Here is a 27910-nt window from a genome sequence, read left to right on the forward strand (position 1 = left end):
CCTCCGCGGGAAACAAAAATGGCGAGGGGCTGCGGTGGAGCCGGGCTGTCTGTGAAGCGGGTCTGACCCCTCCCCCGCCGCCTTTCCGCCGCTGCGCCGCGGGGTCCGTGCTCGGGGGGGTCCCGCTGCGCACCGAGGGCCCGGCCGCACCGGGGCGCCGGGGGGAGGCTCCTGAGCGCGCTGATTTCCCTGTATGAGGCGGTTGGCACCACTGGAGAGACCGAATGAGGTGAGGGGGGGGTGGGCTGCGGCGGGGGGGCGGAGGGAGGGGCGGCCGGGCCCCGCGCGGGGTGGGGGGGCGGGCGCGCCCCGCAGCTTGGGCCGCTGGTGCCGCATCCCACCCCCCGCGGCGGCCGCGCCACCCGTCGGGGAGGGGGTGCGAGGGGCCCCGCTCCGGCGCGGGGGGCCCCGGAGGCCGTCGGGGGAGGGGGAGGAAGCTCCCTCCGAGGCGGACGCTGGCAGGCGAGGAAGGGGTCAGCGGTGCTCTTCAGTGACCAAAACAAAGGGAGCGGAGGCAGCAGGCCAGCGCACGGGGCCCGTGGAGGTGCTGCAGCGGTGAGGTCGCGCTTAGGCTCGCGCCAGCTGTATTTTTATCTTCTCGTCTAAGGATATTGTCCGAGTAGGCTGCGTTTGCTCGAGTGTGCAGAGAGCAGCACAAAAGAGGTGGTGGTGTTCGCTGGTAACTTTGTTTTTGCTTTCTTTTTTTGTTTGCAACGCCTCACCTCTCAGGCTCTGTCAAGCTAGACGGTTTGAATGTGCTTAGAAGATTACATTTTTTTGAGTCCGCTCAAATATGGTAACTGTTGCTGGCTGAAAGGATGTGCAGTAACGCATTTTCTTTTCTTGGGTATTTGAATTCTGTAGGAAGAATAGATTGATACTTTTGTTAGTCGAGAACAATATGGTACTGTGTTAGATGCTCTGGAAACTGATATTTGTGTTGAACTACTAGGGGTCATCATCCTTCCGTGAAGTATCTGGGTGCTGTTTAAAGGAGAAGGCCAGCACAATTAAATGAAAGGGCCAGCCAGGAAAGCAGTGTAGTGCTGTTTCTTGAATTTCTGATAGTTAGGCCTTGCTTGTGACTTTAAAAGGTCAAACGTAGTAATGGGTAATAGCATGATTTTCTCCCAAGTTACCGTAAGGGAAATTGATCGATGCTTTATACCTAAACTGTCAAAAGCATGGGATAATAAGGAAAGTGTCCCCTGTCGGTTTTCCTTTTGGTCTATAATTAGGTTGCTAAAAGTCAACACGTTAATGCTTGTTCCTTTTTTTGAGAGCTCAAATGACAATTAATTTGAAAGCATTTGAGGTTAAAAGAAGAAAAAAGAGCTTAGTTCTTACAGTATTAGAATACAGGATAAGCAATTCATAGCTTTTTAGTGGAAGAAGAATAAGGGAAAACAAGGACTGAAAATATGTAAGAAGGTGCATAATAAAGTAATGAAAGTCAGAAGGATCTTTGCAAGGAGCTACAAGCTGATGAAATGTGGATCTGTACTGAGAGTGTAATGTAGTAATGTTTTCCACAGTTACAGATGTGTGGCTTCTCAACAAGTTGTCTTTTCTACTCTGGGAGGAATTTCAAATCGGATGTAGATGCTTCTCAAAAGTTGGCTTAATATGGCTCTTCACCAGTTGTTGAGGGATATAATCTTTTTAAATAGGTGCAAGACATGCATTGGTACTTCTCAGATACACTTGTTTGTCTTTCCCTGCATTAGGAGATGAGGTAAAGCTTGAGAAGAGCATCTGTAACAAATAAGTTGCAGTTCATTTCCTAGTGAAGAGTGGACTTCTGTATTCCCTGGAGATAGATGAGAATGAAAATAGTACTGGAGGCACCTAAAATGGCTTTAAAGCATATTTTGTGCTCCTCATGCTGGTTGTGGAGGAGAAAGCTTGGGGGGAAGAAACACCTATAACTAGAAGCCAATACGAATGTTCCTTGTGACTGATCTCTGAGCTTGCTGCAGGGTTGGTTTTACCTTCTTTACAGGCCTTCCTTGCAGGAAATGGAGGGGAAGTGTGTCTGAGTAAAAAACACCAGGAGAAGAATTACAAAACCACAGGTATTGCTGGAGGGTCCTTGGGCAGGGTAATACCTGTTACTGGAAGCTCTGAAACTAGTTGAATTTACTCTTTGAACAATCTAGATTTCAATCTCTTCATAGAAGGTATAATTTCTATGGAGGAGTGAAATCAAGGTGCTTAGTTTTCTTTGAGAGAAAGAGGGCTGATGACGAGAGCACTCCTGATGAGTCCGGACATACTCCATTCGCTACATATTTTGGAGGATAATAATCTATTTATGGTTTAGATATATTTATTTTTAATTTCCTTCTGCGGAGTGCTTATGAAGGTTGCTATTCTTGTAGACTAGCCTTAAAGAAGGTAATTTTATCTTTATGGGGTTTTGATCACCTCTGAAATACTTTTTCTTCCCCCAGTGCAAGTCAGTACGTTGTCTGTTATCTCTTTCACTGGTTGGGTGCATGGTCATGCTAAACTCTTATGTATGTTGCTGGGCATCCTGTATTTGGATACTATAGAAACACAAAAGGCAGTTGCTGTGCTCAAGGAGGTGCTAAGTGTACAATTAAGGGAAGTTCTGATCTGAAAAGGTGCTTGCAACCTGATACCATTGTTTTATCCCTGATACTACCTCCTGCCACTTTGTCTACAAACACATGATCAGTCCCAAACAAATGGCTCTTAAGAGTACAGGACTGCCCTACCCTATTTTCCTACATACTAAAAAGTATTCTGTAATGACCTTCTAAAGACTAATACTTTGCATATCAAATAGAATTAAAACACTTCCAGTTACTATTTTTTGAGGGAGAATGTGAGCAAGCAAAACCACAGCCACAAATGATTGTAGTATTCTGGACGTGAGAATTCATTATCCTGGTGTCTATCTCTTTTTGTTTTAATAGTATGAATCAACCTGTTTAGGGACAGTCATACTTCATAGGTTCAGAAGATGACTCAGGTTAGAAGGGATCTCAGGAGTTCTCTAGATCTGCTCAGTGTAGCATCAGCCATGAGGCCTGACCAGCCAGCCCTTGAAAGCCTCCCGTGATAGAGACCACGCAATGCTGAACTGTCCTTATAGAGGGGGAAAAAACATACCCACCCCAACCCCCTGCCCCGGACCCAATACTCATCAGAATCTCTCTTATTTTGACATATGCGTGTTATCTCTTGTTCTCCTGTCATGCACTGCTGTGAGGAGACTAATTGCACCTTGCTGGTCTTAGCACAGGAGCTGGAAGGCTGCTGTTTGGCCTCCCTGAAGTCTTTTCTTCTCCAGGCTGAATGAGCCTGCTTCCCTCGGTCTTCTCTCCCAGGACAAGTGCTCCAGTCCCTGACTGCTTTGGTGGCCCTCCACCAAACTCATCTAGTTTGATGTCCTTCTTGCACTGCGAGAACCGAAACACAGTATTCTAGATGCTGTCTGAGTTCGGTGTAGAAGGATGATTCCCCTCAATCTTCTGACCAACCTTCTTTCTAATGTGCAACAGACCTAACTGGTCATCAGCTGAATGGGCTGCAGGGACTCATGTAGTTCTTAATACCACTTATTTCTTTAGAAGCAAGACTTATTACACTTGTTGGGTATTGTGATGGATATACTTTTGAAGGCATACTCAAAAAAACATACTAATGAAAAGATGTTCTGGGACTACTAGACAGTTCTTCAAAGTGTCTAACCAGACAGAATAAATCAGAGCAAAAATCATACACACGATTTAAGGCTCTTCCAAAGGATTTAAAAAACAAACAACCCGCAACCCACAAACAAAACCTGACAAACCAACCACCATCCTATTGGAACAGTAATATATTGAATGAAAATTACATATGATCATGATGGGTGGTATTATGGTTGACTGGGTAGAGCTGAGAAGTAAACAAGTTAGTATTTCTCATCTTGCTGACAAGAAGCAGCATATATAGAGTAGTTGCCCTGAAATCATTGATAGGACAGTCTTTCTGCATTAAATGATACTTCTACTCATGATGGATTTGTTAAGTATTGCTTGCTTGAGTGGCCTGTGAATTGGCTTGCTGCACATGTTTAAACAAACATGTCAGCTTGACTCACTCAGGCCCATGGGACAAGACAGGCTGCTTTTTAAGAGTACCAGGATAGCTGTATGATGTTCTCACAGGGCTGTTTTTTACCATCGTAGGTTGTAGTGAATAGGGGTAACCTGTAATGATAAGAGAATGGCACATGTTACATCTATCTTCAGAATGGGCCAAAAGTTCAACCCAGAAAACCACAGACTGTTTAGCTTCACTTTGGTCTCTAGGAAAGTCATAGAATAAGTCTTCCTGGAAGACACTTCTGGACATGTTGAAAAGTGGTGACTAGGAACAATCAGTGCATGTTTACCAACAATAAATCATGGCCTGACCAACCGGATCACCTTCTGAGTTAAAAATGGCAGGATTTGTAGATGACGGTAGAGGAGTGGATGTCACCTCAACTTCAGCAAGGCTGAAGGAGGTGCCTGACAAGAACCTTATGAAATTCAAGAGGCAAAAGCAAAGGTCTACTTCTGAAGGAAGAACCCCAGGCTGAGACTGGCTGGGGGTCAACTTTGCAAGATGGGCTGGTGGTCTACAAGACAGAAAGCAGAACATGAGCCAGCAGTGTGTCCTGTGAGCAAAGGCAAGTGGTATCCTGGGCTATATTAATAGGAACAGAACCAGAAGATCAAGGGGAAGTGATTATTTCCTTCTACACAAACTTGTTAGCATCTAGAATACTGTGTTTTGGTTCTCGCAGTGCAAGAAGGACATCAAACTAGATGAGTTTGGTGGAGGGCCACCAAAGCAGTCAGGGACTGGAGCACTTGTCCTGGGAGAGGAGACCGAGAGAAGCAGGCTCATTCAGCCTGGAGAAGAAAAGACTTCAGGGAGGCCAAACAGTAGCCTTCCAGCTCCTGTGCTAAGACCAGCAAGGTGCAATTAGTCTCCTCACAGCAGTGCGTGACAGGAGGACAAGAGATAACAAGTATATGTTGAAATAAGAGAGATTCTCATGAGTATTGGGTTGGGGATGATGTTTTTTCCCCCTCCATGAGGGCAGTTCAGCTGTGCAACAGGGGCCCAGAGTGGTTGTGTGGTCTCTGTCACGGGAGGTTTTCAAGGACTGGCTGGATAAAGCCACCTGGTCTGGCGTCATGGCTGATGCTACACTGAGCAGGTCTGGAGAACTCCTGAGATCCCTTCTAACCTGAGATAGTCTACTATTCTGAACAAATGGAAAATAATTTTGGGAGTGTATTTCTTATCCCCAGTCATTACTCTTTGCTTTTCTAGGCTGAGGGATGCCTAGATAAGAGTCTGCTCTTGCTTCTGTGCAGCTGATGATGTGGCTTAGGCTTTTGATTGTATCAGAATATAATATGGTGTACAGATAAGGACCTCAAAGTGTATCTTGTACATATTATGTGACATGACACATTGGAAGTTCAGTATTCATTTGTGTACATGAAGTAGCATAAAAGGATAAACTATATCTAAACATTTGTACTGGATCCTCTGCTTGAAAGGAATTCAAGGCAATTTACTAATAGCCTGTTCATGTATAATTTCAAAGGTGACTGTTGCAACAAAGTTGCCATTATAAAAATCGAAGTGAACTTTCTGTTTTTTGAATTGGACTGATCTAAAGTTTGGTCCCAGGTTGGGGTGGAGGAAGTATCCTGTTAGATGTTGTCTTGGCTCAGCAAAATCTTTTTCTTTGGGGGAGGGAGGTATGGCCGACACAGTGATAAATAATGTTTGCCATGAGATCTCATAAATGACAGAGAAGCTGCAAGGAAGATGGGAAGAAACCTGTGGCTGGGATCCAGAATCTCTCCAGCTGCTAACAGAGGTACTGGATCCCAGTCACAGGTTAGCAGCTACATTGGAAGCATGGCTTAGGTTTGGTTATGCAGTGCTGGGTAAACCAGCTAAGATTGTGGGTCTCAAAGATACATTTCCTTTTTCTGCTGCCTTCTGGCTGTGAGTGTGCGCTGCCTACTCTCGTCACCAGACCCTTCTGTGAGGTGCTTTAATTGGTTTAAAATACCACAAAATGAATCCATATTAAGGGAGAAAAAACTGAATGGAAAGTTTATGGAGAAGTCAGCTTGTTATTCTGGAACTGGTGGGAGGGGAGCCAGTTGCTGTAGATAAGTTGTGTATGAAACTGCCCTCACTTTTGTGTGTTCTGAGCCCTTGATAGACCCCCACTCCCCCATTCCTTGTGAGATGTGAGCCGTCCTGTTTTAAGGAGAGCAGAAGAGACTGCTGGTATCTTACAACCCTTCTTCAGTTTTTAAAGTTTAATAAAAGTGTAGTTTGTAACTTCAGGCACAACAGTTGTGATTAATAGGCAGTAATGTCACACTTCCAGAAATTAAACTGATTATAGTAACTTCTTTCACTAGATCTTCCTCTCCTATGTGATACCAAACTTTCCAGTTTTGAGAGAGATCCTAAACCTATGTGAATTGTCTTAGTAGGATGATGTGTGTGTATGTGTGATAATCTAGTCTGAATTATCTTCTGCTAAATCTGCTGGGCTCTCTAAGCCCATCTTCCATTCAGTGTGATTTGTATTTACTGAGAATAAACGAATTATCTGTATGTCCTATTTGTGAGTTGTCTCTACTGGATTAAAATTTTCTTATAATATGCTTTGGGCACTTAGTTGTTGAAATTTAGTATCTTTAAATTGTCTTCCAAAAACGAACTACTCATAGGGTAGCTATCATCTGTTGCTGTTGCAGTACTTGTGAATGAGGCAGCCCTTCTGGAAGAAATTTCCTGAAATTGCTTGGATTGTCAATGAAACTGTCTATAGTTCAGTCATGCAGTCTGGCAGGGCCAGTTCAGGGAGTTTGTGTCCCATGTTGCTTGTTTGCATTGGTTCTGTTGTGCTGACAAACCATTCTGTGAAACAAATCAGTGAACTGAGATGGCTGAAAAAATAACTCTGTCAAGGGAATTTTTCTTAACAGGAGTTGTTTCACAGCAGCTGTTACAACTGAAGGAGTACAGGAGTGTGAATGACCTTAACCTGGTTGTGCTGCTCTTGGAAACAAGAGGGAGAGCGCTCAGCTTTTTTAATCCTCCAGCCCCTTCTGGATTAGGATTTGGCCTTCCAAACTCTTTTTTTTTTTTTTTTTTTTTAATAACTCTTCTGCTTTTTCCTTCTGTAGGATTGCTGTGGAGACAGAGGAGTAAGAGGCACCAAATAAACAGTAAAATTTTCTATGCTCTAATAAAGAGTTTGGAAAGAATTACAAACAAGTCAAAACTAACAGAAACCTGATTTTAACTAAGACAATGCTATGTGTAGTAAGTTGTCATGGTTCACAAATCAGACCGATTTAGGTAGCTTTAGAGAGTTTGCTGTTTCTGTTGACAAAGAATGACAGCTATCTCCTGCTGTTGCAGCATATTATAAACTAATTCATTAAATAGATGAATAGAAGGTCTTCTGCCTGTCTTGCTTGAGAATATCTATGGTTATCTAGGCCCCAAGGTGAAAAATTAATGAGTATTTTCAGGAGATCAGCTTCTCAAGAAGTGGTGGAAGTGCACTTCTATTTTGAAGAGTATTTCAACACACGAACTCATTTTACTGACTTCCCTCACTAACTTCTGAAAGATTGTATGTGTGCATGAGTACTTAATTTGCATTTTAAGTGCCTGAGTAAGAATACAGCCACAACATATTCTGTATTGAGTAAAGGATGTGAAGCCAAGGTATGTTACATGTGTATGACGTGCAGTATAGTGTAGTTGTGCAAGTTAAAATAAGATAAAGTAGATTCTTATACTGGATAAGTGTTTCTGAAAAACAAGACGTTAGATATTTTGCAATGAGAAGTTCTTGTAGAGAAGTTTTTAAGACAGTGAGGAAATAGTTATTTAAAGTTTACTAATTTTGTCGGTAACTGTAAATGGCATGGTAGGGAGGTGCTATGGAGCTAGCTTCAGGGAAGACTGGAAAGCAAGTTTCTGGAAACTATGGAATGGTTAAACTAATTTCAAAATCGGCAAGAAGTTAACCTTGGTTTGCATTTTGACTTAACTTCCAACAGAAATTTTATTTTAATGGTAGGTGTGGATTTTTGGTACTCCACTACAATGGAAAGCTGTGGCAAGACAGATAAGAAAGTTGTTTTTATGCTGGTCTGCACTGAGTTTCTTGTGCAGTTTCCAGAAGGCACTTCAGAGACACCTACTTGAAGTAACTTATGGTTTGCTAATTCAAGTCAACTTGTGAAAACAGTAGCTCTTCCTACTTAATCTCCCATCAAAAACATTGAGGGAATGTTTCCCTGAAGAGGAACTTCTTATCCATGCGGAAAGCAACTGTTAAGCTAGTGTCAGCCTGTTGTGATAACTAACCCTATTTTCAGTCTATGCATTAGATAAACCATAAACTGCCACAGCAGGAGCTACTTCATGAGCTGTTTAGTCATCACTTCAGCGGTGCTATCTCCCACAAAGAGGGCAATGTGGACAGTGAAGAAGTGTCTGCTTTATTGGCTCAGACCTTTACTGTGTGTCAGTGTCTGAAGTAGCTATTGTGAATTTAGGCTGTTGTATGTCAATGTATAGACTCATTTAAGGGCTTTGTGCCAGAAAATGATGCACAACACATTTTTGTTGTAATTTGAATGGAGTTATGGGACAAACTTCTGTACTTAAAGGATGTCATATGTTTTTGAAGACTTTTTTTAGTATAAAACTCAAAAATAGTTGCTGATTGTCAAATGGATGTGTACTAGATTATGTATAATAAATGAATTGTGTCTATTTGCTTATTCTGTACGAGATTGTTCACACCTTTTTTCAAATACTGGTAAAGAAGAGCCAACATTTCCTGACTTTTAGCTGCTTTCTCTAGTCTCTTAAACCAGATAAAAATCTGGAAAGAAAATCTTTGAACCTCTGAAGACAGTAGTCCTGTCAAAACACTTGTAATACGGTTTCAAGGTGCACTAGTGAATTTGCTTCAGGTGCTTTGAACTACACAGGCAACTTATTGACCCCTTTAATATGCTAAATAAAGTTCATAGATGTAATTTGAAGTATCTGAATACTCTGTAATGCTGAGCCTTTTCCAAGAAAAGGATTATTAGCTGAAACCCGGTTATAGTTTTGGAAGTATTTCTACTTTTTTGATCAAGCCTTGCCTAGCCTTTGAACATTGCTTGTTTTGTCTAAGGTGAGTATTTGTGTACTCAGAAAGGTTTGGGGAACTAGTGAAGGTGAAACCATTTTTTCCTCTCTTGGCTGGCTGACTTCAGACTCGTTTGTTTCTGAGCCTGTTTGGTACTTGGGTATGTAAATGGTTGTACAGATGTCAAGGAGAGAGTAGAATGTGGTTGCAACAAGTGTTAAGGGCTGGGGCCCTGCTTCAGAGGCCCTTGTAAAAAATGAAGCTGCTGTACAAGATAAGGGGCAAAGTGTACAGTGGTGTACTAAAGATGGTAGGTTTAAATAATGAAATACTCTAAGCTTGTGAGGATATGCAGAATAGTGTAGAAAGTGTAGAAGGGCTACATGCTACTGAGTGGATAATGAAGTCTGGTGCGAACAGTGATACACAGTGGGAAGAGAAACAGCAGTTAGAATGAGAACGTGCAGTTTCTAATACTACTTCAAAATTTTTTTTAACTCACTGTCTCGTTGCAGCAGAGGGGAGGGAAGACTACAGATGTTACTAGTTTGAAAGGAGCAAGGAATAAAAAATGGCCTGGTCTGCCATGCTGTTACCCTGTTACTGTAAACTGATTTTGAATGCTGCATGCATCCCATCCCATTTATCAGAGGGTAGAGTAGAACGGGGGGAAAGCAGCAGTAATTTTAAACAGCTTTCATGTGAGAAGCAGCAAAATTGGTAGGATACTTTATCTGGGAAGTATGGCTGGGTGGGTCTAAACATCATTACTGGGGTTTGAAGGGAGAAGGGGGAAAATGACAGTTTAGTGTTGTGATGCAATGATGAAGGGTGTCAAATGAAGTGCCAGCTGTGAAAAAACAAAAGAAGTGCTGCTTTACAGATAGAGGAAAACATGTAGGGACTACATAGGGACTAAAAAAAGAAAGGCTTTACTACTTGAGCTCTTTGGATCCTCAGCTTATAAGAAACCTAGAGAATATTTGGGAGAGGAATACTGTTAAAGTTCTGTTTCTCTAGTCTTAGCTAGTCACCTGTCTGAGTATTTTTGTATTTGGAATCAGGCAGGACTTCAACTGGTGACCTAGTTGTGCATGAGGGTGCCAGAATTACTGGGTCAAGTGGAACATTTGTCTGGCCCTATATGGCTGCTTTTACTGTCATGTCATTGTTTAGACTTAAACTGATTATAATAAATATGCTTAAAACAGCTGTCTAACTTTCTTTTGTCTAAGCTTCTAGGTTTAAACTGTTTAGTACAAAAAATTTGTTGATTGCTCTCTAGAATATTAACTTCTGCATGTTTTTTGATATTTTTGTTATTTTTGATGTTTTAAGCCATTAGAATTCCAGTTCTATTTTTGTATTAAATGTTAATAGTAAAATTTTTAGGGGGAAGGGATTCCCTTCTCTTTGAAACTTTAGAGTAACTTCTCTAATATTTGAATAGTAATTCTCATCAAACTATATAAGGCACTGATTCATTTATTGGTGGTGGTGTCGGTTTTTGATTTAATTCAAAAGCTTCTGGTGCTGATAATACACCTAAGACATCTTGAGCGAGGTGAAACTGCTCTTTTAATTGCCTCTCTCCTATTTAAATCTGATCTATCCTTGTGTCTGCATCATTGTTATATATATATATATTTAATTTCTAAAGAAAAAATACGTTTGGATATATGAATGGTAGCTTTGTTTTATAGTCTCAAATTTTGCCTATTACTTAGGAAGAGTCTTTGTGCGGTATCTGCTCCTATTTTATAATTTTCTGTCTTCTGCGCCTTTACTTCAAGTGTAGTGTTTGATAGCTAGTCTGACATAAAAGCATATTCATACTTATATGTATTTATATATAAATAGACTATGTATTGTGAAATTGCATGAGGACAGAAGGGTTATTGATTCAAGTAATTTATAGTTTTGAGTTCCATGTGTAAAGAAAGGTTGCAAGATGTTTTACTTTTCCTTTTTCTTTTCCTCTTGGATTCTGACAAAGAGGAAACCCTATTTTGCATTAGAAACTTAACATGTAGAAATATTTACTGGAAACCTCTACAGCTGTGCTTAGTCGCAAAGCATGGTGCTCTGTTGGAGGTACCCGAGTTAACATAGATGTTGACTTACCATAGTGCTCAACCTGGTTTCTTCCTTTCCAACCCCACCCCTGCCCCCTGTTATGTGGTGTGGTGATTTTTATTTTTTTTAATTCATTCTGAGTAACTAACTGCTGGGTACCATGTTAGTTGTTGACTACCAGTCTTCCAACCAAGGTAACGTAGTTAGAATTGGCTTGGCACCTTTTTTAGCTTCCTTGGAATTTTAGAAAACTGTCAGTGGCTAGTAACTAATGTTTTGTAGAAGTAATCCTGTATTGAATGTTTTTGATGTTTCTGGTGACTTTGACGAGTCTCTAAGCTGGAAAGTTTGTGTCTCCTCATCTTGACTTACATTAGTTCAACTCATAGAAGATTTTTCTTTATATAAACTTGTCTCTTTCAAATTTTGTAGACTGTTACAGTAGCAGAGGCACAGCTACTAGAGGTGCTTGAAGTCTAAAAACATAACTAGATTTTTAGTTACTTGAAGTTAGCTGAGTTATTGCTGTGAATCATATTAATATTTAAAATATATGGTTTCTTTAACCTAAATCTGATTACCTTTTCTCTTGCTTCCTTTTCTTTAGAGACTCTACAGCGGTGGGTAATTCACTGGTCCATAAGCGGTCTCCTTTACGTCGAAGCCATAAGACCTCAGCATCTCTGACCAAGCTGTCGTTACGTGATGGACAGAAAGCCAAAAAGCCACTGTGTAAATTTGAAGAAGGTCAGGATGTCCTAGCTAGATGGTCAGATGGCTTGTTTTATCTTGGAACTATCAAAAAGGTAAACAATATTTTTAACTTCACTGGAGTCTTACAGTATCTTATATTGGTTAAATATTACAGTATTACTGTCTCAAATACATTCTTCTGTTTAGTCCTTATACTCATAGCTTCCACTGTATTTTTTATTTTTCAGATAAACAAACTGAAGCAGAACTGCTTCATTATATTTGAAGACAGTTCTAAATCCTGGGTTCTCTGGAAGGACATACAAACAGGCAAGAACTTCAGTGAAGTAGTAATTGTTTGGTATTTTATTTGTTTAGGTTACTAGATATGTTAAAATAAGTTATTACATTATATTCTTGTGTCCTAAAGACCAATATAGTTTAATGTGACCCAGATCATGAATTAGGCAGAAAAAAAAAAAAATCAAACAACTATACAGTTACTTTTTTGTGGTGGTTTTTATTTTATTTTCAAATAACTGTGTGCAGGGAGGGGAGAACACTTCTAAGAGTAATCACACTTGAGGATAGAGTATAATACTCTGTCTTAACAGAAAACTCCAGGCCCTAATTTACACTGAGTTTATGTCCTCCTGTTGTTTTCAGTTGAAACAACATGGAAAGAAACCAAAGACTGGAAAATCCTAGGTTTGAATGGGGTTTTCACATTTAACACCATAACTGTTGCACATAATAAACCATTACAGATTTTGATGCATTCATGTGATGTAAACCAATGTGCAATTATCAAATGAGACATCTATTGTATATTAGCTTTGATTTTTTTTTTTTTAGATATTTGGGGAGTAGCTAATATTTTAATAATCTAATGCTAATGAAGCATAGATGACAATTTCTTCTGAAAATCAGTTATTTCCTCATCATATGAAGGCAATGGAAATCTGATCTCTTGCTGATTCTTGATGTTTAAATTAAACACTTTATCTGCTAAGAGGAGTTTTGTATTCATAAAATCAGCTGCTTTATTTCTGAGAAGCTTTTAAAGTACTGTTCTGCTTCTATACAGTACTAGCTTAATGATCTTTGATTAATTTATTGTAACAAACTAGTGTATAACATGTAGATTAAGAAATTTGATCTTTAATCCATTTTTTTACATTAATAATGTGGTATAACTGGAGAAGATGTAGTTTTGTTTCCAATCTGCAAGCTGATTTTTTTCTTACCTGTACTGTTATGATGTGCTTTGTATGCTTTCTGATATCTATAAGAAGTAACAGCATATTTTCTACGAGTGTTGGAGTTTAATATTAAAGCACCTTGAGCAGATCTGTCAAAAGATATTTACCAAATTGTGCATATATTTGCATAAAAAGAAGTACGTACTACTGTAAATACAGAACATATCCATCAGTAGTCCAGATAGGATTTGTTTCTACATATTTTTTTAGCCTGCATTTACATTCTTTAGTTACTTAATTTTCATTGTTGATATTAGGCAACCATGGACTGCATAGTAAATAGGTAATATATAGCCTATAAAGAGCCGATACTCTATAAGTGATATAAATATTTGTAACCCATAGAGTCTGGACAAAATGTCTGCATTTGTTTTTGTTGGGTAGTCAGGCTCTGTAACAACATGTTTCTACAATACATGGATCTGTAACTGAAATGATCAAAAAAGCCATATGCCTTTTTGTCATAACCATTCCAGCTGCAGGTGTAATCTGAAAAGAAATATATCACGCTTTCATCTTTGTCTAGGAGCCACTGAAAGTGGGGAAATGGTCTGTACAATATGTCAGGAAGAGTATTCAGAAGCACCGAATGAAATGGTTATATGTGATAAATGTGGGCAAGGTAACTACGCTATTTTTTTTTTTCTATTTAATGCTTTGTAAAAGATGCTTTGATTTGTTTTATGAAGGACGATATTTGCCTGGCTATGATATTAAATTTTATAGACCTTAGTGACTATTAAAATTTCAGTGAATAATGATAATCCATGTTAAAGTGACTAATGCCCGTTCTGTAAGTAGAATTTATTTTTTATACTAAGAAAATTTAAAAGATCATTTTGAATGTGGTGCCAATCTTTTTGATCAAATTTTTGACACTTAATGGTGGATAATTATTTATAGTTGCCTTAAAATTTTGTATAGATAAATCTGTGTAATCTTCTTTTGCCCTTTTAATAACACTTTGAACATGTTTCATACAGGTTATCATCAGCTGTGTCACACACCAAATATTGATTCTAGTGTGATTGATTCCGATGATAAATGGCTGTGTCGACAGTGTGTTTTTGCAACAACAACAAAGGTGTGTTTCTAGAAAGATGTTTCTTAATACATCCCATATTGCATGCATAATTTGTTGTTGAAGTTGAAAAAAAAACCCCACAACTTTTTTTTCCAGTAGATTTTTTGTTAATTTTGATCTGAACATAAGTTTTATGTTAGGAATTTTAGAAATAGATGGCATTTGGCTTTCAATTTATTTTTAAACAAATATGCTATTAAAACACAAATGAAAATATTTTACTTTATTATAGACAAATTTTTGTAACTTTTAAATGATTTAAAAGTTTGAGAAATAATTATTGGCTTTGTTAACTAATATATTTGTTTTGGCTCAGAGGGGTGGTGCGCTTAAGAAAGGACCAAATGCCAAAGCACTGCAAGTCATGAAACAAACATTACCATATAATGCAACAGACCTTGAGTGGGATGCAGGTCATAAAACCAATGTCCAGCAGTGTTACTGCTATTGTGGAGGACCTGGAGAGTAAGTAAACAGATGATATGCGAACCTTCCTCTGTAATGTAGGTGTGAACTTTGGCCCTGATCATATTGATGTTTACTTCTGAATCTCTTAGTTTTATGTTTCTATTGTGAGTAAGTATTAATGTAAAGTGGAATTTTGAATTTTATATATATGTTTAAGTGTCTCATGGGAAATACTTGATTAATGGCTTTCCTTCTCCCATCAGATCTCTTGGTTTGTTATAATTTTGTTATGTGACTGTCACATAACATCACAGTCCATTCTACAACAAGCAAGAATATATTTATTTACATCGCTCCTGTTAACATGTTGAGATTGGAGTTGTTTTGTTGATCTCTTTGCAATTCCAGGCATTGTTTTTCTGATGTTAACTCTACTCTGTTATAAATCACAAATATAAATGTATCTAGAGACTATCTTATTAAATTTTGTTGGAATAGACAGCTGTCTGACTTTACCATAACATCATACCCTGGATTGCAGTTATTAGCAGGGGAAAGACTTTTTTCCTTTTACAGCATTACAGAGTCCTCTGGTCCTTTCTTACAAGAAAGGCAAGAAGAGGTCTTCTTAAGCAGGTAGAGATAAATACTCTGATGTCTGCAGTGGATGAATAAAATAGCACTGAAGACTTAAAGTCAAGGCAAGTCAAGAGTCCCACAAAGAAGTGAAGCTTTTGAGATTATACTCACAGGACAGAGATCTGGTTTAGAATTTTGCAGACTTGGACAAACATCGCCTTCAATTTTGCATAGTTCCTTTCTCAAGGGAGAACCTGGAAAAGGAAAAAAGTGTAAACTGTGAGTTTAATTTTGAGGATTCAAGTAGCTGAATGCTCAGAACAAGTGTTTGAGACTTAATGTGGCTGTGTTGTGCTTTGGAAAAAACCAAGGAAGGTAAGCTGGTATGTGAGAAGGAGCTTACGTGGAGTTACTGAATTGTAATTGAGAATTAAAAGGTGGTTGTCAGAGGAAACTAAATTTTTATTTTCTTTATTAACTTAATTCTTGCTTTTACGATACTGTATTTTATTATTCTGTGTCACTTTTTGTCTACTAATGATTCCTTATGGAACTAAATGTTACTGAAATGTCTCTACAGATGACTGTTTTATAAACTCAGAATCAGCTTGGGTCAGAAGATCCCTTGCTACTTAATTTAAACAATGAAGAACAACTCAGTAACTTTTTTAACACATCTTGTTTTTCTTTCTGTTGGTGAAGCTGGTATCTAAAGATGTTGCAGTGCTGCAAATGTAAGCAGTGGTTTCATGAGGCTTGCGTGCAGTGCCTCCAAAAGCCAATGCTTTTTGGTGACAGGTAAGAAATTTAAACTGTACTTTATCGTTGTCTTTAAAATGTGGAGGGAATGTCATGTGAGCTTTTATTAAGGCATCCATAATATAACGGTGTTTTCCAAAAACGGTGTGAGGTTTTTGTGTAGATTACATAAAATAAAGCCCACGTTTGGGTGCCAGGAAAATATGGTCCTTCATCTCAGTTAATGAAGGAGGGTGCGATGGCGGGTGATGGAGAGGTAACCAATGGATAGTTGAATTCGAACTGTTACTGACTTCACTTTGTGCGAAAGTCCATAATACTATAGGTGCTGGCTACTGGGAGACTGGAAGCTTTTAAGCAGACCACTTTAGTGGGCCTGTAAATTATATAAGGGTTTTACAGTTCAGACTTTGTCACTTGTATGTGACTTAATCTCTCGTATGCACCAGGCACTGTGCTTCAAGGTAGGCTGTTAATGTGTGTGTGTGTGCAGTAGTAGTTCCCTGTACTAACAGTATAAGAAACTGGAGAAATCTGGAAGAGTAGTTAGACTGAGGGGAACTCTACATCCTCCAGTCATGTGTGATGAGTCAGGACAAAAAGAATTGAAAAAGAGCCCTTGTCTATGCTTCCATTTCAAGAGGAACTTGGAGCAGATGAGAGAACTGGAGAAGGGAATCAAGGAGTGTTTCATTATCCATTGTACTTTCTTTTAGCTGGTGACTGTGCTGGAATGTTTGTATGAAGGAATTGAAGGACCCAGAAATGCATGGGTCCTTTAAATGCATGCTTACACTGGTTCACAGGTTTCTGCATTTGAGAGAATGGAGTTGGGGACATTGCAGAGCATCTTCACTGCGATAGTTACAGGCTGAGGGACTTGCTCAGGGAGTATGAAACAGTGGTACTAGGGTACAATTGGGGAAGTACCTGGTATCTGTCCCAGTAAACTATGAGCACAGATTGTGGAAGTTGACAAAAAGACAGAGAATGAAGAACTCAAATACCATATGGCTAGGTTTCTAGCTGGCTTAACTTTAATTTTTTCATAACTAGGGTGTTAAAATATTAAGAGAGTATGTGTATGTGTACGGACACCCACTACCCAGGCACATGTACATGTACATATGTATGTATTTTTAGGTTTTATACGTTCATTTGCTCAGTTTGCAGTTCTGGACCAGAATACCTCAAACGTTTACCCTTGAGATGGTAAGTATGAAATGAGAGAGGAAAAAAAAGGGCGGTGGTGGTGAATTGAATACTTTCTCTGCTTTTCTCTGTGGTATTTTGATTATCTTTGCAAAAAAGCAAATCTACTTGCTGTCTTGAGTTGTTTTTACTGCTTGTATGAACACAGACAACTTTTTTCCTGTAAAATGTAGAGATATATTGCAATAGTGTGTTCATGGGATTTATTCCTGGGATTGTTCAGTAAAGTAGCAAGCACGTACTTGTACATGTGAAGATAGAGATACCTGAACAAGTCTTTTTTGAAGGTTTAGGATCCTGCCATTAGATAAGCCAAATGTAGTGAGCACTTGATTACACATCTCAACACATTTTATAGTAGTTTCCTTGATGAGACTTAATGGTTAGTTGTAACTTGAAATCTTTGAACTACTCCATATTAGAAATTATATCCCATTTAGTTGGATATATATGCTCACAAATATATGGTGGAAATTACCTTGTTAAATGTTAATTCACCAAAATACTTACATGACTTTAGAATTGGTACATTCAGGTACGAGTTCGGACCGACTTAAATATACCAAGGTTTAGACCAGTTTTGGAGTTTAAAAAAGCATCGTGACAGAGATGAGGCAGAGATGAAAGCAAAACTGAAAGCAGAAGGAATCACTTGAAGAGAAATGACAGGAGACTTCATAATGTTGTTCCCTGGATTGAGTGTTTTAAGTTGTGCTTTGTGTTCCTGTAACTATATCAAGCTAATACCTTTTCTACTAAATTATTTCAAAGAAGAGAAATTGGAAGAAAAATACTTTTTCTGTTTTTGTTTTTTGTTTTTTTTTTTAAACTCAAATATTCCTGAAATCTAGGGTAGATATAGCACATCTATGCCTTTACAACCTAAGTGTTATTCATAAGAAGAAATACTTTGATTCAGAGCTTGAACTCATGGCCTACATTAATGAAAACTGGGATAGATTGCATCCTGGTGAGGTAAGTAATTGAAATGCTCTTTCTTGTTTTTTTTCTCACAGTACATACATATGTTCTGAAAGTTAGTGACCTATGAACTGTTTTACTCTGGACGTTAAATGCTTTATTACCTTAAAATCTGATAATCCCAGATAATGAGGAGATCATCTTTAATTTCCTTGCAGAAATAGAACGGTTTAAGTGGTATGTTTTAGAGCTGTAAAATTTCTCAAGTGATCCATGTAACTACTATTTTATTATTTGCATGGCAACTTCAATTATTTATACTCAACTATTTATTCTGTTGCCTATATATTCCTTTTCTTGCACTTTATAATTCTTATGCTTTGATATTTTCACATGCACAGACCAGAAAATCTAAATGTAGAACAGAATGCAGAGTATGTTGCATATGAAGACATCTTCAGAGTCTCTAAGGTGTAACACGTAACAAATTATTGTCCACAAACATTTCCTCTTTCCTCACTCTTACGAACATGGGGATGATCAGTTCATGTCCAGGTCTAAAGACTGTTTTGGTTCTTTTCCCATTCAATTCTGCTGCTTGTCAAGGCATCTTGGTTTTACTTCACTACTACACTAGTTATATTTCTAGCTATTTGATTTACTGGGCAGTTATCTTAGCATTAAAGGAAGATGATTTCCCCAATCAGACTGACTAAATATTGAACTAAGAGGAGCAGTGTAGATTTTTGTTTCTGCATGTAAGTTTGGGTGCAAAATTAAGGTTTAAATTCAAATTGGCATATTGTTAGTAGAGAATGCACTTTTTTCATGCATGAAAACTGTTTAGGGTTTTGATTTTTTTTTAATACAGGTGGCATAGAACTGGCTGGAAGTTTTTTTAGCATGAGTATATTCTACTTCTACACTACTTCAGTAAATTTATGCATCTGTAATCCATTTTTACTAGCAGACAAAATTTGAGAATCAAATGTGTATTCTTTGTTTAATTGAGTAACTACTCATAAATAATGGAAAATAATTTAAAATACATATGTTTAGACTATACCAATAGCTTGTTAGAAAGACAAGCAAACACTTGAGCATTACTAAAAAATTACAGTTAGTATCATGAATGGACATCTTGTTTACTTTGGGATGTATGGCATATATTAGTTAAATCATAACGGGTCAATAGTTCTGTTATATCATTTTTCAATCTTTAATTAAAAATGCTGCAGAAAATGTAAATACCACCATTTTTTCAATAGAATGGAATGTTCTGACTGTCTTACTGTGCAGTTTAACAAATACATAAACAGTGTTTAATTTTGACTTTTGTTTCTCTTGGTATTGAGGGAAATGTAGAAGAAATTAATGTTTATTTCACATAATTTTTCTTTAGATTTAAGAATTTCATGTCAGTATGGCTAGTCAGAGCAGTGTGGATGAGGAGAGTGGAGCTATCTGGCTGCTATGGAATTGGAGGACATACGACATTTTGAAGTCGAAAGGCTACAGTCCTTGTGCTTTTCTTGCCCCTTTCTGCTTCCAATCCATCCATGCCGAACCTATATGAAAAACAAATAATTAAGGGGGAGGAAGGATAGGCGAGATCCAAAATACGGAAACCCACCTCTTTAAGTAATACTTTCAGTTCCTTAATGTTTCTCCACCTTTAAGGAAACTACTTTTTAATTCTGAAGATTACCTTTTTGAAGGAGTAGATTTTGAATAAGTGCATTAAAAACTGTATTGAGGAAATCTTCGAGTTCATTCTGAAAAGGTTCTAAATGTCTCTCACTAAGTTGGGAGAAATTGTGTCTTGAAAAATTTGAGGCAAATATATTTCACTACTTTGGTTAATCTGGTTTCTTTAGACAGAAATTAGTCACGGAAAGAATAACATCTAAAATATAAGTTTTTCAGAGAGAAGATTCCATGTTTTGGTAGCTTGATAGGGACTACCTACTTCAGGCTTTGGTGCAAGAAAGGAGATTAGACTGGGTCTTAGCAAAAGGGGAATGAAAATGGATTTACTTTAAGTCTAACTTTTCTGGGCCTTTTTTTTTTTTTTACCATGTTGAATACTGTTGGCAAAAATGGGAATTAGATCTTGTGGCAAGATTTTGGTTAAAATGATCACCAATAAAATAAGCAAGTTAATACATCAATATAGTTATCTTGTGCTTGCAGTCTCAATCTGGGAGTATGTAATGTCACAGAAAAACTCTTGTTAGCAGTCTTGGGAGGGCAAGCTATTGTTAAGGTATTTGAGTATACTAAACTTCTTTGTGATACTTTTCTTGCACTTCTTACAAGTGAAACTCATTCTTTTGCCTGGGCTTGATCTTGGCATGAAATCTGTGGATGTAAATCACAGAATATATGGTATAATGGTTAATATTCTTTGGGAGTAGGTAGTTTCCACAGGTAATACTTCATAAATGTACTTCACATCCAAATCTGTAGTTACAGTGGCTCAAAGTAACTGGAATACTTCTATTAATAAGAATTCGACAGGTTAAATGATTTCTTAATACTTCACAGCTGGCAGATACACCAAAATCTGAAAGATATGAGCATGTACTGGAGGCATTAAATGATTACAAGACCATGTAAGTTATTGGTACTTTTTGTTTTAAATGTTGTTTGCCTATTTAATCTGATAGATTACAGTCTTCAGTCTCCTTTGCTCAGTGATCTGATAATCACTTTGGCTACAGATAGCATTTAAATTTTAAATACTCTTCTGTTTCAAACTATAACATTACATAACTATTCAAGTGGAACCCAGACAATGAGAAAAAATTTGTTTTAACTTCCATCCTCTTTCTACTCACATTCTGTATTTGAGAGTGAGGATTGTGTTACGGGAAAGAGGGGAATGAAATAGCATTAGAATGAATACTCTAGTTTGCATAGTTTTGTTTTGCATGTACACTGTTATTTAAAAGTTGCTTTCCATGGGGTCAGAATTTTAACAATTAATTTAAAATCATCTAGGTTTATGTCTGGAAAAGAAATAAAGAAAAAGAAACATTTGTTTGGGTTGAGAATTCGTGTTCCTCCTGTGCCACCAAATGCTGCTTTAAAGGCTGAGAAAGAACCAGAAGGAACTTCTCATGAGTTCAAAATTAAAGGCAGAAAATCATCTAAACCAATCCCTGATGTGAGGTAAACTAACCTGGTTATTTGAGCAATGTTGTTGTAGATCAGGGCTACTTTGGGTGTATTTTTGGTGCCTGTGAGAAAGGCCTTTTCACTGTAGAATGTGTTTTTCTAAAAACTGAAGGTGGACTATTTATGAGAACAAGGTCTTTGAATGGATTTAATTAGCTTTGTATTAGGATCTTTCTAAAAAACCTCAAAAAACCAAAACCTCAACATGAAATTTAGCAGTAAGAACAATAGAAAATATCCTAACTTTGCCGTTTGGGAAACAAAATCTCTTGCCTTTCTGGAGCTCTTATGCAATAATCTAGCTAGAATTCTAAATAGGAAGTATGATGTGAAGTTGTCGCTTGTGTTAGTAAATGTGCCATCTTCTTTACCAAGTCTGATCATATGAATAAACAAACTTGTTCATTTGTCTTCAGTGTTAGGGAATCAGTAATATCACTAGAAAGATCTTGTATTTGTTGATGTTACTCTAAAGGCAACAATATGCAGCTTTGTATATGACAACTTTGATTTACCAAAATAACCTCATTTAGTGCAATGTTTAGCAGTAGACATGTAATTGTGTATTTATGGCCAAAGGAAAATATGTATTCAATGAAAATAATCTTCAGTAATACAGAGTAAAATATAAATTCTCTTCTAGGGAATTAAGTAATGGTATAGAAAGAAAGGGGAAAAAAAAATCAGTAGGTCGTCCACCTGGTCCCTATACAAGGAAAGTGATTCACAAAACTCCAGAGTCGTCTCCTCTGGTAAGGTTTTGGATATTCCCCTTTCCCTGGAATATAATTTTTGAAGAAAACCAACCAGTTAATCTAAATCATGATATTCCCCCATTTGCCCTCAAACAAAGTTGATACAGCTATTAAAACTTAATTTGAAGTAACTTTTTTCCCCCCTCCCCCTCCTTAGGATAATGAACCAGTTCCAGTGACAGAGAACCCAGCCTTGGAATTACCCTGCACTGTTGGGTAAATTAAAAAAACAAAATAAAAAAACCCCACCCCTACCCCTGTAAAACATTTTAATGCTATGTCATTTATCTGTTTGCTTCAAAATGTCAGCTCAGTTTTTAACATAAGAATATTTTCATTACATGGAAACCCTGTTATCTTGCATATCAGGAGATCTGATGGAACTGCACACTCATCCAATACCTCAGATGTGGAATCCACAGGTGCTGCCAGTATGAAAGAAACTACCTCATCTAGTATTTCCAGACATTATAGGTAATTATTCAATTATTTTATCTGCTATAAAGATTAAGATTTGCAATATATTCATTTTTACAACATTTTCTGAAGGTGGGGACAAGAAACAATCGGTTCAGCAATACTTCACTCTTAATAAACAAAAGTTGCAGGAATCCTACAGGAGATATCTTGCCAAAGCATGACATAAAATGTTCTAAATCTGTTTTTAAAAAAACCTGAGGTTCTGTTATACTTCCAGTCAGTTCTGAACCTTTTGGCTAGCTTGCATGAAGTCTTATCCAGGTAGTTTCAAAGAAATTAGTGTAACAAGATTCATGAAGATAGATGCTTGGATGAGATACCCAAATCAGCAACCCACACTTAGAAGAAGGGCAGACAATTTCCTAATTGTCTGTGAACTAGTCATTGCCAGTGCTGTTTTGTTGGGGATTTTTAATGTGTGTGTGGTTTTGGGTTTCTTTTTTAGTTGATGCTTTGGCAAAACAAAGGTAGAAGATAGGTAGGAGGCTGACTTAAGTTATGAGGCAGCTGGAGTAGATGTGAAATGGAGGTAAGGGTATTGCAGAACTGGTGGGAGAATAAATAGAGAAGAACTGAGGATATGGCAAGGGGGTATAACGTCGATGTGGTAATTCATTGGAGTTTGGAGTAACGAGCAACTGAGACTTGGAGTAGAACTATACATTGCATGAGGAAATATAAAGGAGTAAGACAAAAGAAAACTAGTCTTTAGTTCTACTTTACAAGATGCAGGGTGAGTTGTTTTTATTGATGTAAAATATGTAGTTAAATTACATTTACTGAAAAGAGTTAAACTCCATAAACACTGCCTGAGCTTAGTTTTCTAATAAAGGCCAGAAAAGAGCTGATGTGTACCCTGAATTATTTTAGCAACGGTTTTTTTTTTGTAGGTTTATGTATTCATATTAAAGAATAAGAAGTATGCTTGTGATATTCTACAGTCAATAGAGCATGAAAAATTTTTGGCACAGTCTTCATAAATTATTAACTACAATTGGTTTTTCTGCAAATAGTTATTTGAACTTTTCCCTCTCAAGTTGAGCAAACAAATTTCTGTCTTACTGAGGTACATGGATCCTCAGTCTACTTCATCTCCTATCGTTCTGGTTCATGCTATCAAGTCTTTAAAAACTCATGTTTAACCTAGGGACTTCTGAAATTCATACTTAAGGATTTGAGTCACTGTTTCATATTTCTGCCCTTTATTCCATTCTTTTTTAATGTTGACAAGATACGCTTTTTTGCTCAGTATGTTACTTAGGAGTCTTAACATCAAAGTTTGCATACCATTTAATTTCAGACTATATTAAACATGTTTTAGTATGTGCAAATTATAGGTGTAAGATTTTTCATAAGGATGTGTGTCTTGGATGTTTTTAATATTTGGATGATGGTTTATTCTTGGATAATGTCAGAAGTTGCTTTTTTCATTACCAGAGATAAACCTTTGTGAGTTATGAATATAAATATTTTTCTGGCCACATGTAATAAATATTTAGAAAATAATAGACTATAGAAATGTAGTGATGTAGAATACATTTTGCAATATCTTGTTTCATATTTCAGAGTTTTAATTTATTGAGATAAATCCAGCTTGAAAAAGAAACTGTGTAAATTCTTTTTTTATTTAGTCTTAACCAATATCAAGTCTCAAACTCTTTTACAGAATAGCTTTTGTAATTGATGCCTACCTGTGTGATAAAGCTGTATTTTTAATTTGCGAATTTAAGCATACTTTGGTGATTTCTCTGAAGACTGTTTCTTCTAAATTTGCTGAAGAATGGGATTAAGCTGTATCAAAATACTACTCTTATGCCTAGATATGTTAATATGATTTAGCTAACCTTTCTGACATTGTTAAATCACTACAATTTTTCTTATGTAAATAATCTTTATTTTGCAAGTGCCGTATTTATAGTCATTTATCTTTTGGGCAACAATTATTTATATCACTGAAAAATAGAATTAAAGTTATGAGTTGCATGGAAATAACTGATGATAAAGCATACATTTTCAATAAGTTTCTTGGAGTTAATGCTGGTTTTTCTTTTTTTAATAGTTTATCTGACTCGAGAAAAAGGACTCGTACAGGAAGAACTTGGCCTGCTGCAATACCACATTTGAGAAGAAGAGGTCGCTTTCCACGTAAAGCACTCCAGACTCAAAATTCAGAAATTGTAAAAGATGATGAGAGCAAGGAAGATTACCAGTATGATGAACTCAATACAGAGATACTTAACAACTTAGCAGATCAGGAGTTACAGCTCAATCATCTAAAGAACTCAATTACTAGTTATTTTGGTGCAGCAGGTAGAATAGCTTGTGGGGAAAAATACCGTGTTTTGGCTCGTCGGGTGACACTTGATGGAAAGGTGCAGTATCTTGTGGAGTGGGAAGGAGCAACTGCATCCTGACTGTAGGACGGAACATTATGTTCACTGCACTGTCATCTGTAAGTACAGTTCATAATGCAGAGCCACGAGAGAAACGTCTTTAAATGTGTTTCTAAAAACAAAACAAAACCAGTTTAGCCTTAACATGTAATTGTTATCATTACAGCTCTTGTGATAAAGACTTATCTTTCTAAAATCTGATCTGAAACTTAAATTTTTTAATCTAAACATTGTTAGATTGTTTTAGGTTGGGATATTTTGGGTTACAATTGCTTAAAAACGTGCATGGTGTTTTAAAAAAAAAAGACATTTTATAGAGAACATTCCATGGATACAGTTATTGTGATTTAGAGAAAATACTATGTAGATAGCACAAATCTTTGAAAAATTTTGGTTTGTTTTCTTACCCAGATGTTTGCAGAAATGTATTTCTATTTCAATACTTTCTAGATTTCATAAGTGCAGTGTATATAATGCCTACTGAAGACTGTAAAATACTGAAGTTTTCTTTCAAACAAAGTGTAAAAAAAAAAAGAAAAAATATATTGAGCCTGTAAATTGCTCTGTGACCAGACTTCATTGTCTTCTTAATATATTCTTTGTGTGTGTGCGTGTGCGCATGTGTGTGTGTATATACATATGTATATATTCACACACATACTTGTGCGTGTATATATATGTGTGATTGTGACCTATGCAATACAAATTATGGGATTGGGCAGCTTCTGAGAATACATCCCATAATTCTTTTTTCAGGAATAGTTGCCAGTATTTACACAGCAGCATTTCTTCTCAGGCTTATTGGGTGCTGTTGCTTTCTATGTACTAAGGAAAAGTGTCAAACCAGTGCAGCGTGTTCTGGCAATGGGTGCAGTCATAGATGTTCATGTGCTCTAGGTAATATATTCCATTACTTTCCATGTGAATTAACTGTTAAAAAAAAGCAGGATCTGAACATTTTGAAATTAACTCTACTAGAAATAACTACTTTAAAGTTATTGTGGCACACTGATTGTAAATTTTGTGTCCCAGTTATAAATTAAGTTGACAGGAGTCACACACAAGATTACTACATATTTGTAGAAACAGTCATATTTTGATAAATGTAGTATGAACAAAGTGTATTATTGCACAGGGTCAACAAATAGTTTGTTGCCATTTGAAGTAACATTACTGATTTTATTACAACATTACCTCTTTTGTTTTTATAAAATGTACCAAGTTTGAAATTGATAAGTTTATTTTACTTGTTTAAAAAAAGTCAAATTTCTTGCCAGTATTAAATGTTTTTTTGTCTGCTACTTTTGAGGGGGTTTTAGCCAAAGAGTAAACAGAAGAATATTTTTACTTTGGTTACTCACTGTGCTGCATAAGGTTAGTTTTCTTATATGCTTACAGTTTACCACCAAAATAAAATTATGTAACACTTACAAATGACAGAGTGGCTTAAAGTGTACTGCCTGGGTTAGTACTTATTTCTTCCATTACTTGATTATTTGACTTTTTCTGCTCATCTTGAACATCTTGAAAAGGTGATTTTTCTTTTTTTTTTAGTTTTTTTTTTTTTCCCCTCTGTCACCTTATAGCCAAAGGAAGCAGAGAAAGCTTTTTATCCTGGGCTTGGTTTATGGCAGGCCGGGTAATACTAGCTTTATAAAAATGCTAATTAAAAACTGCCACTTCTGTTTACCTTCACTAAAATGTGTTTTTTTTTCTCACACCCTCAGCTATTAATTTAATGTTGCCTTGCCTATAGCTGCAATATTTTGATAACACAGCAACTCCATGTTAATTTTTGAATGTTGATATCTTGGGATAATGCAAAATGTAAAGCCTTTGTAACCTTACTCACACCATCTGTATCTGTCTTGTATTGTTTCACTTTATACAAGTCCTTTAATTCTAACTGAACACCAGCAGTATTTTTCATAAAGTTTCATTTAAAGATAAACATTGGAATGTACTTGGGGACTTAAGGGGGGTGGTGGGGGGATGGGGGGAGAGAAAATATTTGTCAAGTTTAAGCTGTCCATAGACTTAACTGTTGTGAATGTTGTTTCATTTTGTTATGGTGGTTGACTTGACTCTGATGTTCAGTTTGTATTTTTGGAATTGCTTTTTTCTTAGAATTAAAAGACCAACATTAAATGTGTGTATTTTTTGAGAGAGAAGAATGAGTTTTGATTCTGTATTCTTGTGAAGTACATGCTTGGTGGCATCTTCCCATCCATTGCCTCTCTTATCTCTAGCTTTCCTGTTACTGTCCTGGAGACACTTGCTCTGCACATAGACACTAACTAGTGTTCCATCTATGCTTGAGGGATGCTTTGTTACAAGGTGTCATGTACTGGAAAATGCTGCAATAGTGCTGCTGAAGATACAGCTAGAGTAGTAATTAAAGCACACCTACAAATGCCTTTCTCTCATTTTATGTGAATTTCATTGTATGTAGTAATGGAGTGTCTAAAAGAAAAATATGTTGCTGTACCTAACGACTTCATTTTGGTATGACTTGATCATTGTATGTATGCATGTGTGTAAATATATGTAATTCAACTTTGTGGTTGCTGATTTAGAACTATTCCTATCTGTATCAGATTTAATATTTTTCCATTATATATTATTTGTTGTATTACAGTAGTATTTAGGTAGGTGAAGCCTCTCTTGAGGCTATTCTAAAAATGTAGGCATCACATGAACAAGACAGCAAAGAAGTAATAGCATGTTTTGGTCACAACTGTAAAATAATGATCATAGTGAACTATTTGTCAAATCATTGTTCTCAACAAAAACTTCAAGAGGAATTTTGAATAAAAACTATGCTTTTCTATGCATAACAAGCATTTTGAGTGAGATTACAGAGGAATTTTGAAAAATCTGTGATATGTGAAATGAAAGTC

The 27910-nt window shown here is 37.0% G+C and overlaps 1 protein-coding gene across 1 annotated transcript; it reads left to right on the plus strand.

Moving 5' to 3' along the window:
• On the plus strand, positions 1-27846 carry MTF2 (metal response element binding transcription factor 2). The gene is made up of 15 exons (XM_074906577.1): positions 1-229; positions 11892-12090; positions 12226-12307; positions 13766-13861; positions 14223-14323; positions 14640-14788; positions 16013-16108; positions 17213-17281; positions 18133-18256; positions 20750-20817; positions 21206-21376; positions 22026-22134; positions 22295-22353; positions 22507-22611; positions 24677-27846. Exons 1-15 carry the CDS (start codon positions 225-227, stop codon positions 25029-25031), a joined length of 1788 nt encoding a protein of 595 aa, XP_074762678.1. The 5' UTR covers positions 1-224; the 3' UTR covers positions 25032-27846.
• The last annotated feature ends 64 nt before the right edge of the window (positions 27847-27910 follow it).

The sequence above is a fragment of the Athene noctua genome, chromosome 5, assembly GCF_965140245.1.
Source record: "Athene noctua chromosome 5, bAthNoc1.hap1.1, whole genome shotgun sequence".
Taxonomy (NCBI): domain Eukaryota; kingdom Metazoa; phylum Chordata; class Aves; order Strigiformes; family Strigidae; genus Athene; species Athene noctua.